Genomic DNA, 14094 nt, shown 5'->3' with positions numbered 1-14094 from the left:
TGAGACACTCATCCTTTTTACCAGAGACCTCGCGCTTCACTCTTGCCCGCAGCTTTAAATCACTATAGATCACGCGTGATGTAATTGGTGTATCAAACAACGCCGGACTGGCATGGCCTCCGTGCTCAGACTGGTTTCCCGGGTCGGTCTGCAACAAGCAAATCAAAAAACAAATAGCCATGATTAGCAACATAGTTGACATCAAACTCATAATAATTTTGAACATTGTGATGGCTTTTGAAACTCTTCTTTCATCACCAGTGTCTAATTGTTGTGATGGCATGGTGGTATGTGAATGTTATGGTGTAGTAAAAAGTTCAAAGCCCTTTGTCAGAGCCTCTCTCTTGTTTTAGGTGTTCAGTGTGGTACCGCTCCTTTTCGTTGGCGCGGCGATCTCCTCCTTGGCTGCTCTTCTTTCTTCGACCTTCCGGGTAGACCACCGGTCGGCCCGTTGCACAGGTGTGAGGGATTATTCTGCCGCTCAATTTCACCTGCGTTGGGTTGAGATTGATCCTTCCCCACCAAGCCCTCGTGCGCAGCCGCGCACTGCGTCCAGTGATACCAGGTGTCGCCTTTCCCCTTCAGTTGGACCGCTGTCGCCGTCCGAGCCGATACCTCATATGGACCAGTCCAGCGGGGCTCCTTCCACTTTCGTTTGATGACTCTCAGCCACACCGTTTTCGCGTCCGGGACCTCTCCTTCTCCTGTGGGCCCTTTACAAGCCGCCTGTTTCGTGAAACTGGACACTAGCGCCTTTAGCTCGTTCCAGTAGTCTGCGTGGGACCGGTTCCCCTTTTCGTCCCGTTCAACCGAGCCCACCGTCCAAGGTGCCGGAAACTGTCTCCCGGTTTGCAGCTCGTATCGTGTAAAACCTGTGGATTGATTAGCAGAACATCTTATGGTCATCAACGCAACCGGCAGGGCTGCGACCCGATTTAGCCCTGTTTGCGCGCAGATTTTTGCCAATTTGTTTTTCAAATTTAGGTTCATTCTTTCTACTTTCCCCTGAGACTGAGGATGATAGACCGTTCCAAATTTATGCTGGACGCCCAACATTTTTCTACTTTTTCCAAATCTTGATTTTTAAAATGGGTTCCATTATCCGATCTAATTCTTTTCGGGAACCCATGACGGGGAATGTAATGATTGATTAAACACTTAACGACAGTCTTAGCATCCTCCCTTTTTGTAGCCCAGGCCTCTGGCCAGCCGGTCAGAGCGTCAACACACACTAACAAATATCTTACACCGCCCGGCCCGGAATCAATCATATGAGTGAAATCAATAACAATCTCCTCCTCCGGCCTCTCAGGGGGCCGAAACTTACCCACTTCCGGTTTTACTGCTGGCTTAGGATTGTGTGCCCCACAGATTAAGCACATCCTGACCTTCTCTCTTATCATTCCTCGCAGCTCAGGATGCCACCAATGACACAAATTTCTTTCCATCTGGGCTCTCCCCACGTGGGCGAGTCCGTGGGCTTCATCCACCTTCTGTTCTGCCATTTTGGCTGTCAGCACGGGGCGCCCGTCTGGCCCCCTCCACAAATGTCCATCCTGCCAGGCTCCTTTGTTTTTCCACACCCCCTTTTCCTCTGGGGATGCCTCCTCCTGGGCCTGTTTGACTTCCTCAATCAGGTCAACAGGTATCTCTTCTTCTGATGTTACCTGTATCATTTGTCTCTGTCCTTTGTAGCCTGCGGCCTCCTTTGCGGCTTCGTCTGCTCTCTGGTTTCCTTTTTCCACCATGCTGGTTCCTTGGGAGTGAGCTTTGCATTTTATAATGCTCACCTCCTCTGGGTCAGCCAAGGCCTTTTCCAGTTCCTCCATTTCATGTTTGTGGGAAATAGGTGCATTGGTTGCTGTTCTGAATCCTGCTCTTTTCCACTGAGGCAGCTCCACATGCGCTGCTCCAAACGCATATGCCGAATCGGTGTAGATGTTCACTCTCCTGTTCTTGGCTAGTCTCAAAGCTCGAGCTAAGGCTATCACTTCAGCTCTCTGGGCCGACTGCTTTCCCTCAATCCTTCCTGACTCTCTGACCTGATAATCTCCTTCTACTCTGCAGACCACCGCATACCCTGCTTTCAGTCCTCCTTCGTCTCGGTGGCAACATCCATCGGTGAACCAGTCCTCAGCTCCTGGTATGGGTTCGGCCTTCAGGTCCTCTCTAATCTTTTCCTCAATCTGTGCTCTTTTGGCGCAGTCATGTGGTTCCCCTACACCCATTAAATCTGCCATGTTAATTCCTTCATGTGTGAATGTCAAATTTGGGGCCTCTAAGACTTTGCTCAGTCTCTTTTGTGCCCGTGGTGACATACAAAATGCTTGTGAATTCACGTATGCCACTATGCTATGTGTAGTGAGTATTTTTAGTGGGTGTTCTCTCACTACATGTGCTGTTTTTTGGATAATTCTAGCGACCCCTGCTGCATGTTGTATGCATGTATGATGCTTTGCTTCTGTTGGATGTAGTTTTACACTTACATACATGAGCACATCTCTACCCCCCCCTTTTTTCTGAAACAACACTCCATTTACAATTGAGTTTGTTTCAGAAACATCCAAATAGAATGGCTCATTATAATTGGGTGTGGCTAAATCTGTGCCTGCATAATCCTGTTTTACCCTAATAAATGCGGCTTCAGCTTCAGGCGTCCAAGGCAGCTCAGCCTTAAAGTTTCGAACGCCAACTTGCTTCATTAGGCCCCTGAAAGGGGCAGTTTTACCTGCATAATCCGGAATGAACTGCCTGCTGTAACCTGTTAAACCAAGAAAAGAAAGCATTTCTCTCACAGTTCGCGGTTTTGGGTGTGTCAGAATTTGGTCTCTGTGTGTGTTCATCAAACCCACTGATTTGTGTGCGATTACCCGGCCCAAAAAGGTCACTTCAGGGCGAACTAACTGCAGCTTGTCTTTACTTACTTTAAAGCCACATTCCGCCAACCTATTCAACACAACGAACGACGCCGCTGTACAATCCGCTGCTGACGGGGGTGCAATGAGAAGATCATCAACATATTGTATTAATGTACAATCATTAGGCAAATTACATGACGACAGGGCTTCTTTAAGCACCTTATTGAAAATACCTGGAGAAAGTGCAAAGCCTTGTGGCAACCGTGTGTATCTGAGTTGTTGGCCTCTGTATGTGAATGAAAAAATGTCTCTGAGTGACTCATGCAGAGGAAGACAAAAGAATGCATTTGCCAGGTCAATACACGTGAACCACTTTTGGTCAAATGTGATAGCTGATAAAGCTGTGTACGGATTTGGTACCGGTGCAGTAGTAGAGAGCAATATTTCATTAATGGCTCTCAAGTCATGTGCCATACGGTATTTTCCTGTTCCATGTTTCTCCACTGGTAGAATTGGTGTGTTCCACAGTGAGTGAGAGGGCTCTAACACCCCGGCCCTTAGCAGGCCTTCTATTGTTTCTGTAATTCCTGCCTCTGCTTCAGGTTTGTGTTTCTACTGTGGTCTATTGATTGGTGTGTGTGACTTGAGCTGGAACAAGACAGGAGGACACTTAGCTAGGCCAACATCCGTGGGCCCTTTTGACCATAGACTGTCAGGCAGATTCGACAGTCCAGCAACTGCGTGAGGATGATCTACACACTCCTCACCATGTGTTTTTGAAATTTCTTTATGTTCCAAAATCACTGTACCCTCACAGGCACAAGTTATGCGATAGGTTTTACAATTTGGAGCATAAGATAAGTTAGGAACTTGGGTTCTTTGCCACCCTGTGTCGTCCAGTGCTTGCCTGACCATTGGACCTAGATCACCTGCACCATGACCTTGGTGGACCGCCAATGTTATGTGAGGGGTTGAATTTTCTTCCACATTGTACCAAGGCAGTTGTTCATCAGTTAATTTCACAGCCGCGGCTACACCTTCTGGTCCAATGTAGATGCCATGTGTTTGCACATTCCACGTCTGACCGTCAAGATCAGTTTGAAATAATTCACGATAGGTGTGTCATTCTCTTTATCATAAAACAGGGTAACGTGGTAAGGGTCGCGCGGAGGGGAGTAAACTGCCAAGCTCATTATCCAGGGTCTCCACAGCTGAAATTGCCTCAGAACATCCTCTTTCACTAGTCTCCCCCAGTAGATATTGACTTTTGCTCTTTCACAGTCTTGAAGCAGATATTGAGTCTTTGAACTTGTTCCCAGGCACGGAAAATGCTGGCCCCCTGGCAGAGTCACAGATAATCCATCTGCTGAACATGTGATTGTGGCGCCCAACTTCACGAGCAGGTCCCTGCCCATAAGATTTACTGGCGCTTGCGATGACACCACATAGTTGTGTTTCAAAGTCTGCTTGCCCAGCTTTGTCAAAGCTGGGTCAGTCACTGGCAGAGTTGTCGGGATCCCGGAAATACACACCACGTTCGCTGTGTGGCAGGACAACGTTGCACTGTCTGGTGCTGCTCTCAAGGTTGAATATGTTGCTCCAGTGTCTACTAAGAAGGGCAATTCTGTCCCTTCTACAGTCATTGACAGCATGGGATGTGCCATCCCCATGCTGTTTGGTCCCTCCGGGTCCCTTCAGTTCTGGTCCTCCCTCCAGTCTGCCACTGGATACTGCGCGGCTGGTGCTGCACTCGGGTTTGGGGCCTGATATGCTCCCCTAGAGCCATCTCTTGCTCTCGGAGCTCCACGTGCCTGGGATTGGTAGCCTCTTCTTAGATTGTTCTGACGACGTTCTGGGCAATTTCTGTTCCAATGACCCTCTGCTCCACACCTCCAACAGACATTCCAAGGCACTCCGCTGAGATTCCCCGTGTCACGAGCTCTTTGTACTCCCCCCGCTGAGCCACCACGCCCTCTGTGCGATCCACCGGTTCCCCAATTCCCTGTGGGTTGGTTCTGCCTTGGTGCATTGGCGGGTCATCCGTCATTAGTGCAGGGACCCGGGCCACTATCTGGCCATTCAGGCCCAGGACCAGGCTGGGTCGCAACTATCATAATTTTTTCTGTTTTTTCTTTTTCCTCTTTTTCTTTTCGCAGGCTTTGTTTCTAGCCTCCGCCAACTGTAGTTTGAGCAGAGACGCTTGTGCCTCCTCCAACTCTTTTTTCTGCTTGTTCGCCCTGTCCTGCTCCAGCTGCAAACGATGTGAGACGTGTCTTTCCCACTGCACCGAATCTGCTACGGCAAAATCTGGGTTTTTGTGTAGATCTTCCATGACCTGGTTTGGCAGCCCTGCCAGCACCGCTGAGCGAAACCACGCCCGATGCTCACCTTCTCTACCCGGATGGGTACCTGTTTCTAACAACCACTGATCTCTGGCTTTTTCTAAAAACTCTCTAGGTGTGTTTTGGGGGTCCCAAATTATTTTAGGTATGGCTCCTGTGTTAGGGGTTGGGTACTTTTCACGGACTGCGTCAGACAAAGCACATTGCACTTCATGATAAGGCAAATCATTTGCATAGCGAGTTGTGCGAGCTATGGCCTCTACATCTGCTAACCCACCACCGAGCATACACCGCGCAGAAATGGCGCGAAAATCACCAATCGCAAGCTCCTCTCCTTCTGTTAGTCTGCCTAATTCACGCAACCACCTTGCAACTTATAATGAGTGCCTGCAGCTTTTTCTGCTTTGGTCACAGTTTTACACTGTCCCAATTTTCTCTTGCCTTTTGAACTCTTAAAAATAGGCCTCCTCTGTCCCTGCTCTTTTTTCACCTGTCTTGACCTAAAATTCCTGGCTATACTTGGTTCTGACGTGACTCCTCCTCTGTCGTTATCTTCGTCATCATCTTCCTCCTCTGAGGTAGATGAATCATTGTCGCTCTCCTCTTCTGCCATGCTTTTGGTCATTTTGTCCTTTACGGTCTTCAGCGTATTTAATACTTCCAATAGCCCTTGCGGGGCTTCAAGCATTCGTCCGAATACTTCTCCTGCCCATGTGTCTGACTTGGCCATTGCTTTGGAATGTTTTGTCCTGGTTTGGGCCTGCTCTTCTCTTGCTGGTGTTGGCAGCCCGATGAAAGCCGGTTGTGCCATCCTTTCCACCGGTGAAATCATTTCCTCGTTTGTTGGGGTCCAATCCGCTTCTCCAGTCTGGTCTGGCAGGCTCTCTCTTGATGCTTCGGCTTTTGGCCTGTCTCCTCTCTCATGTGAACTAGAAGGCAAAGGCAAGCCTTCCTCTGCGGCTGATATTATCTCTTTCCCTTCCCCACTCAGGGACTGACATTTAACTGTCATATGCCCTTCATTATGAAACACCCGTTGTGCTCTGGTGTATTCAACATCAGCTACTCTTCCCACAACCGCTGCCGTCTGTTCATCTGCGCCCTGTACTTGTCCTCCTCTGAGGGTCATTACAGGCATGACATATTGTCGTCCTACGGCATTAGATGTTAATGTGGCCCAAGGAAGAATCTCTGCTGTGTGATACTTGTTAGCATCTCCTGGTTTTGGAATCCAGTTGTTCATTTGGTCTTCCAGCTTCCTATTTTGCTCTTTCAGTTGTTTCAAAGCCTCCATTATGCTTTCCATATCTTCTGTTTCAGCTGTGTCATCCTCCTCCATCCAGGAAGATGCTCCGTTCCACAAGAACATCCACTTGCAACACTTTGCATGAGTTTGCTGTAGTTTCTTGATTTGTTGGTTAATTCTCCAGTTAATTGAACTTTTCTCTGCCTCGGTTTGCAGTTGTTCCAGTTGCTGCTCACATCTCTCTCCTTCTATTTTGAGCACAAGACTTAGGGCTATTTTGTCATCCAGCCCTCTCTGTTGGGAATCAATAAGCTTGTTTAGCTCAGCTTCCATTGCTTTGCATTCCTTCTCAGCTAACTTTGATGATCCAGGGCAAGCTAAGCGAATAGCTCTTTTTAACTGTTCCTGCTGCTCCTTCAGAGGCTTATAGCCTCTGTGCCCAGTAGGTGTCGTGCTCGGGCCGTCAGCCATTATCCTAGAACACAAGCTTACCTCCCTTTTTTGTGACGTTATACGGCTCCTCCTTCTGGATCACTCCGCAATGTCTGCCTGTTAGCTTTCAGAATTACTTTCGCTCCTCCAAGGGTCACTGTCTCCTTATGATCTGCTTGGTAAGACACACCGCCAACGCAGTGTGTCTAGTCTTAACCAAGCCTCTTTCAATATTCGCTTTTAATGACCACTTTTCACACTGTAATATAAATGTTATAATATCATACACACTACATATTGACCTCGGGGCACAAAACAATAACACAGCTCGAATTCATTCACACAGCCTTAAATTTTTTCACAGAAAATTGCCCCAAAGCAATATCATGTTTGCTCACAAAGTGACAAATTCACCGTGTTGTACCGTAGCATAGGCAAAATGAGCCGCGTCTGTAGGCACCCAATTTGGATCATTTTCATTCTCAGTTATGTCCTTTAAGCCTCGAAATAGGAGAAGACAACGTTGTACATAGGCACTTAATTCATGCATCTCAATCTCAGACCACACTGTCATCTCATAAGGTGCATCACCTTCATGTGCAACAATGTGACACTCACAGCCGACCCCCAGCACACCCTCCATTTCAGTAATTTTTATACAACAAGTGATAGAATGCAGCGCTGCCATGTTTGCTTATATTTTATATAAATAGGAAATTATCTGTGTTAAATGGGACTGTTTAATGCATGGGACACAATATAATCATTTATTGTTGAAGGGACAAATGTCAAAGGGGTTCTAACAGGTCCACTTTATTGCGTGCTCATAAATTATTGTTATCTGGGTCACTCACCCAATATGCTTTATTGTTTGAAGTTATTAATTATGTCACGCTTATTAGTGGCTCATATTTATTTACGGCCTATGTTTGAACTTGACAACAAAGGCAGAGCATCATTTCATCCTTTCAGGGTGAAACACTCCACTTTCTCTGTGTCATGGCAGCTCAGAAAAGTTCATGAACTTTACTTGCTCGAAATATAGCTTTAAATCAGTTATGCTATCAGTATAAAATGTTTAGGATTTAATTAAATTATTTTCAACTGACTTACAGCAACTTACTCTGATCTAGGAACGCTCTCTTATCCTCCTCAAAAACTGAAGTTACTCAGTCTTAAATGCTTTTTACATTACATAAATCAACTGTGATTAACTAATAACCTTCTAATGATTCACACTTGGTTTAAAACATTCAAAAGCCTTCTAGGGACCTATTCTGATCATAACCTATGTGTGTGTAAGCTTGTTTGCGTTTAACCCTCTGCACTCAAGGCATTTACTACACTTTATCAATCCGGACAGTCACGCCGAATGAAGCTTCTGACCTTCAAAGGCCGAGTGCCAACTCATTATAAGCACATTTGCAAGGTGTGTCTGAAAATTATTTAAACCACTCTTTTTAAATCAAAAACTATTTACATTGTTATAACATCAAAACCAGCAGCATATTTACAAACTTTCAGCAATAAAAAGCCTTCTGCTTATAAGGCTCACACACACTCTGTGCAGGAAGTGAAAAGCTCCGTTCTCCTCCCTTGCAAATGCAGCTCATTTGCCTGTTCACACCGTCTAAAAATAGCTCGCAGCGCTGCAGCTGCGCTCTCATCACACACAGGGTCACACAAAGCTCAGATAGAATTCTATTCACAAAAGACGTCTTATATTTACAATCACTGACAGGCCTGACAGATTCAGCACCTAACAAATTTCGACAAATTTAAAATAACGGGTCTCACCGAAGAAAGTCTCACTTTTTTGTAATCAATTAACCAGTATCTGTTTCCTCCAGAACAGCCTATGGCCTGATTTCTAAAGAACCTAAACAATTTTGACAAATTTTACCATCTCACCGAAGCAAGATAACTTTTCTGTAATCAATTAACCAGTATCTGTTTCCTCCAGAACAGCCTATGGCCTGATTTCTAAAATCCCTAACTCAATTTAACTGTGTCCAAACAAGCACATGACACCGTTTTAAACGATGAGGAGACTCGGTAACTCCTAGCTTATTTCAGGATGCCCTGTACCCCACAGTTAAGCCAAACTGAACTAACCCTGTTCGCCGACAGGTCAAGACCGCGCGTCCACGGCCAGGAGGGAGCGTAACCTCCGGGCTATGTGCTTCTTAGCATCTTCCAGTGCCGTCCTATAACAATTTTCACCTAACCAATTTTGAGAAATTTTACCATAACAGGTCTCACCGAAGAAAGATAACTTTTTTACGACCAATTAAACAGTCTCTGTTACTTCTGGGAACAGTTTCTGACCTAATTTGTAAAACTATTAACCAGTCTCTGTTACTTCTGGGAACAGTTTCTGTCCTAATTTCCCTACCAAACTACCTGAGCCTTCAGCTCAATATCCAGGGACTCAAACCCAACATTATATCTGTTACCTCCAGAACAGTTTCATATTTCTTCAACTTCATTAAACACTCTTAAACAACTTTAACTGCATAACACACGGTGATTCTCATCAAAATCAAAACAGACACCCACCAGCAACGTCAGTGAGTAGGCTTTTAATTTAATGCAGCCCAATTTGGCACAATTTGGGAATCAACTCAACAGGCAGTGCCTTACCTTTAGAAGCACCCGGGAAGCTCACTCACATCAGATCCCTGGTCCGTGCCTGTCCGCTCGACAACCTCAGACCGTCCACACCTCACACTTCCACCCCAATACCACAGGACGAGCCCCCAAAATGTTAAGGTTCAGAATATTGGGGATGGACACCAGAGGAAAAAACCCACAATAACAACACTGGTCCGGTCGGGTTGAGTCAAACGATGATTTAATGATCACACACACGTGGGAGATGGACACTGTATGCAGACAGTCTCAGATCTCATCTCAAAAAACACATCACCATAGTTTTATGAAATCAGGGTATTAGAACGCCCCCTCATGCGTAGTGACAGGTGTAATACAATCAATGTTGACAATTTTATTTAACACAAAGAATAACATTGTCTCCTTCCCGAGGGCAGACGCTGACTGCCCCCGTCTCCTGGAACCGTCTGTACCCTGCTAAGACACAACATGGCAGCTACAAGGACTCTTTCATTTATTAAGACCATCAGTGTGTATTGCTCTAAATCAAGTATATAATATTAAATGAATATTGCTGGATCAGCTACTTCTACTTAAAACATATTAAAACATGACTAAGCACAAAATCACCAAGAATAACATCTTATAAGTGCTGTGTAAGCGCGTGCGGCCTTCCAAGCTCAAAGCCTTTGCCCTCCATAGATCAGCCAGACTCGCGCTGGCTGTAGCTTTTAACCTTTAATTACCTTGAGCACAACTCTAGAATAAGCAACAAACTGCAATGTGTATGGAATGATCATGGTTACATCTGCAATGGAAAATCATGTTATTATTCTGGTACCTGTAAGAAAAGATCAAACTAAAGTTATCACCATCACTGTAATGCAAAGAATAATGTAAGATCAAAAACTTCAATTCATGCTTAATGCAAAGCTGGTTATATACTTCTAATGAACTAATAATGCCATATTAAAATATTAAATGATAATGAGAAAAACATCCCCTCCTTATTCTACAAGAAGGTCCTGAGTTCAATTCCACCATCAGGCCGGGGTCTTTCTGTGTGGAGTTTGCATGTTCTCCCTGTGTTTGCATGGTTTCCCTCTGGGTACTCCGGCTTCCTCCCACCGTCCAAAGACATGCAGCTTGTGGGGATAGGTTAATTGGATAATCCAAATTGTCACTAGGTGTGAATGTGCGAGTGAATGTGAGGGTGAATGGTTGTCTGTCCTTGTGTGTTGACCCTGCGACAGACTGGCGACCTGTCCAGGGTGTACCCTGCCTCTCGCCCTATGACAGCTGGGATAGGCTCCAGCGCCCCCCCCCCCCCCCCCCCCCCCCCCCCCGCGACCCTGAAAAGGATAAGCGGTAGCGAATGGATGGATGCTAATTTAATTACTCTGGGGTAATGTGATTACAGTTCTGTAGTCCTGTGCTGTCATTTCTAATGGTGATATGGTTATTGTGATGTCAGGATTATGTCAGTGATTGGTCACCTGAAGAGACGGTTCAGAGACTTCAGCAAGGAAAGGTAACACACCTGTTCACCCAAGTCTGAGTATTTCTGCTCTGTATTAATATTGTAAGTATTTGTACTGTGTGGCAGGCCGTGTCTCTGGAAAAATTCAGTGTGGTACTCTGAGCGTCAGTACTCTATAGTAGTAGTACTGTGATTATTTGTACTGCATTGTAGGCTGTGTCTCTGGAGAGGTTCCGCACACTGCAGGACAAACTGCTGCTGCTCGATCACGCCATTGCTGCTCATGATGGAAACGTCATCACGGCTGTAACTTGATCTGATTCATAACGGCATCATTTAAACTTTATTAACCATCCCATCAGACACAACTGAGCATGCTCTGTTTATGTTTCAGGTTTTAATCTATCTAAAGAGGACGCTCTGTAAAGGTGAGTGTGGTCTTGATCCCGGTCCTGCTGGTTGATTGGTTCTCCCACTGACTCTGTTTTTGTTCTCAGAGGTTTTGTTTCGAGAGCTGGAGTCCAGGCAGACAGCTCTCAGACACTTCATCCACTACCTGAGTGAGACCCAAAACCAGAGGCTGCTGCTGGAACTGCACAGGTTTGCTCTCACCTACAAGTACACCTGTCCCTGCTGATTACTGCCCTCGTCTGTATGAAGCGTGATGCTGAACATGCTGCAAGTGTTCTTGTGACTGAGTGATGAGGTTCAGGTCGGCAGGTAGACATTCAGGTGTGTCACAGGTATCTGGTGTACACCTGTACAGATAGAACTCTTTTGATGTGTTTGCTTTCTTCCTGTTCCTCAGAGCACTGGGCAGAGCTGAGGATGCGGCGGTATGTAGTACTCTGTAGCTATAAACAAATCAACATTAATTCTTCTGGCGTTCATTGGGCTGATGATGATGCCATTTCCTGTTTTCATGGCAACAGCTGCTTCAGTATAAGGAACACTTGAGCATCACAGATGAAAACAAAAGACGGGACTTCCTGAAGAACTGCCTTAGGTCAGTAATCTGATTACACTCAGGTAACTGTTAGTGTTTGTTGTTTACAGTTGTTTGTTCGTTGTTTTCAGCCTCCCATTTTCTGCTGAGGACCTGGCCCATGTTCAGGATCACTACACTCTATTGGAAAGGCAGATCATCATCGAGGTCAGTAACCAGTTAATTAAGTTCATGATGAGGTTGAAGGTTTCTGATTGACTAGATCCAGTTTAATCACTGTTGTTGCTAGGTGACAGACCGGCAGGCTGAGCGTGGAGGGAAGGTGGAAATTTTCCAGAAGTTTCCCAGAAAAGCTTTGATCCTCAACATGCCGCTGATCACCACGCTGTACTACTGCTGCTTCTACCACTACACTGAGCCAGAGGTCAGTCTGTTAGCCTGTGTTAGTTTTAGTTCCTGTTAGCCTGAATTAGTGTTAGTCCCTCTTAGCCTGAGTTAGTGTTAGCCCCTGTTAGCCTGAGTTAGCAGTAACCTGCAACAGTGTTTATATTTCAGGGGACCTTCAGCAGTCCGTTAAATATCCGTCAGACCTTTAAGGTGAGAGCTGACTGGTTTGCTTTGACTTTTGACCTCTTTTGATCTGTTTGACTCACTGACCTGTGACCTCTGAACTCAGATCTCAGAAAAGCAGTACTTTGTGACTGCTTTGGCTGCAAGGGCGAAGCTGAAGGCATGGCTGGACGTGGACGCTCTGTTTGCCAGCAGGAATTGGCTCGGGTTCACCAGGAAGAAATCACCACTGAGCTTCCAGCGAGTTGTTGACATCCTACAGAAGAACTCCGCCCCCACACACGTGAGCTACTGTAACACACCTGGTACAGAGGTAGAGAGAGACGTAGCCATCAGCTTGTTATTGACTTTTGATCATTGGTTATTGATTACTGTCAGGTGCTGCAGGACTACGTGGCACTCGTGGACGACGGAGAGTTGAGGCTCACTTTGGCTCAGAAACATAAATGTCACGACATCGTCATCAGTGTGAGTCTGCCAAATTTGATTTAGCTGCTTGTGGTGGAATTAAGGCACGACGGGTCCAAGGATCATAGTTTTGAGCCATTTTATTGAGCACTTCTCACCACAACAACCAACCCTTGAGTCCCCGTGTTTTAACACCACAGGTGCGATCTGCAGATGCCGTGCAGGTGCGTCCGCACGGCACCACAGACCACGCCCCACCACACTGCTGCTTTAAAAATGACCAATCAGAGAACAATACTTTGTATGATGTCATGATGATGTTGTATCTCTGGGCAAATCAGACATACCGGGACATGAAGGACCGGCAGCTGCTGCTGGGATACCGTGGGAAGGTGGTGAGGGGCTCAGCGGAGGAGAGGAAGATTGATGACCTGCTCAGCAACCCGGTGAGGAGGGCTCCTTTGTGAACTATATCATGTGACTTGACATGTGACTAAACTATTTCTTTTCTTTCAGCAAATTCGCTGGAAAAACTAACATGGCTGTCACCATGGCAACATGAATGTCCTTCCAGCCCATCTGTGGCTGTCTGAATCGATGTAGCTCTGCCTACATACCCAGGAAGGGGGAGAGTCATGACTCTGATGTTCCTTTGAAAACAGGAAGTGACTGTATTGATGTGAGAAAGAGTGGACGGAGTTATTTCTTCATGTTTCATCAGATAATTGGACACACCTCTGACATTAATTCTGACATCATCACGCCAAATAAAATAAAAACACAGATTGATGCTTCAGGACAGCATGCTGGCATACAGATGCTGCTGCCATATTTGTCCGAGAATGTATGTGTGCTCTCAAATGTTCAGGTTGCCACCTCTCATAGACAGATCTGTCCTAAAGTGATCGGGTTTGAAGTTTGTCTAAAAGTTTCCCAAGTAAAACAAAAATCCAAAAGCTGTGATCAATCCCATGTTTCTGTTAACATGAAGAGCAGACTGATGTATTAAATATTCCTGTACTGTGTGAGAAAATAAATCATAACTTTTAATTAAGAGACATCAGAAACAGCTGAATTTTGCTCAATGGATTTTTTTAACCTTTTATTTGTTCACAAACATAAAGTGCAAAATAAACACAAACATCCCCAAAACCCATCTGTCTGTTACAAACAGCCAATAAACATTTATATATCAATTA

At 45.6% G+C, this 14094-nt stretch overlaps 1 protein-coding gene across 2 annotated transcripts in view; it reads left to right on the top strand.

The window, feature by feature from the left end:
- vipas39 (VPS33B interacting protein, apical-basolateral polarity regulator, spe-39 homolog) overlaps nt 1–14094 on the top strand; it is a 24250-nt gene extending 10156 nt beyond the window's left edge. Inside the window, exons 7-19 of one of the 2 annotated variants that reach the window (XM_080883597.1) lie at nt 10966–11022; nt 11185–11277; nt 11366–11399; nt 11469–11571; nt 11780–11807; nt 11904–11977; nt 12049–12124; nt 12207–12341; nt 12473–12514; nt 12594–12770; nt 12866–12955; nt 13237–13341; nt 13412–14094. In XM_080883597.1, coding sequence (XP_080739723.1) covers nt 10966–11022; nt 11185–11277; nt 11366–11399; nt 11469–11571; nt 11780–11807; nt 11904–11977; nt 12049–12124; nt 12207–12341; nt 12473–12514; nt 12594–12770; nt 12866–12955; nt 13237–13341; nt 13412–13432 — 1035 coding nt within the window. In that variant the 3' untranslated portion in view covers nt 13433–14094. The remainder of the gene's footprint in view (nt 1–10965; nt 11023–11184; nt 11278–11365; nt 11400–11468; nt 11572–11779; nt 11808–11903; nt 11978–12048; nt 12125–12206; nt 12342–12472; nt 12515–12593; nt 12771–12865; nt 12956–13236; nt 13342–13411) is intronic. The other variant, XM_080883598.1, reaches the window with a different exon arrangement.

This window comes from Rhamphochromis sp. 'chilingali' (assembly GCF_963969265.1).
Source record: "Rhamphochromis sp. 'chilingali' genome assembly, chromosome: 5".
In the NCBI taxonomy this organism is placed as follows: domain Eukaryota; kingdom Metazoa; phylum Chordata; class Actinopteri; order Cichliformes; family Cichlidae; genus Rhamphochromis; species Rhamphochromis sp. 'chilingali'.
Note: the sequence above shows the minus strand (reverse complement) of the source record. Positions and strands in the feature narration are given on the sequence as shown.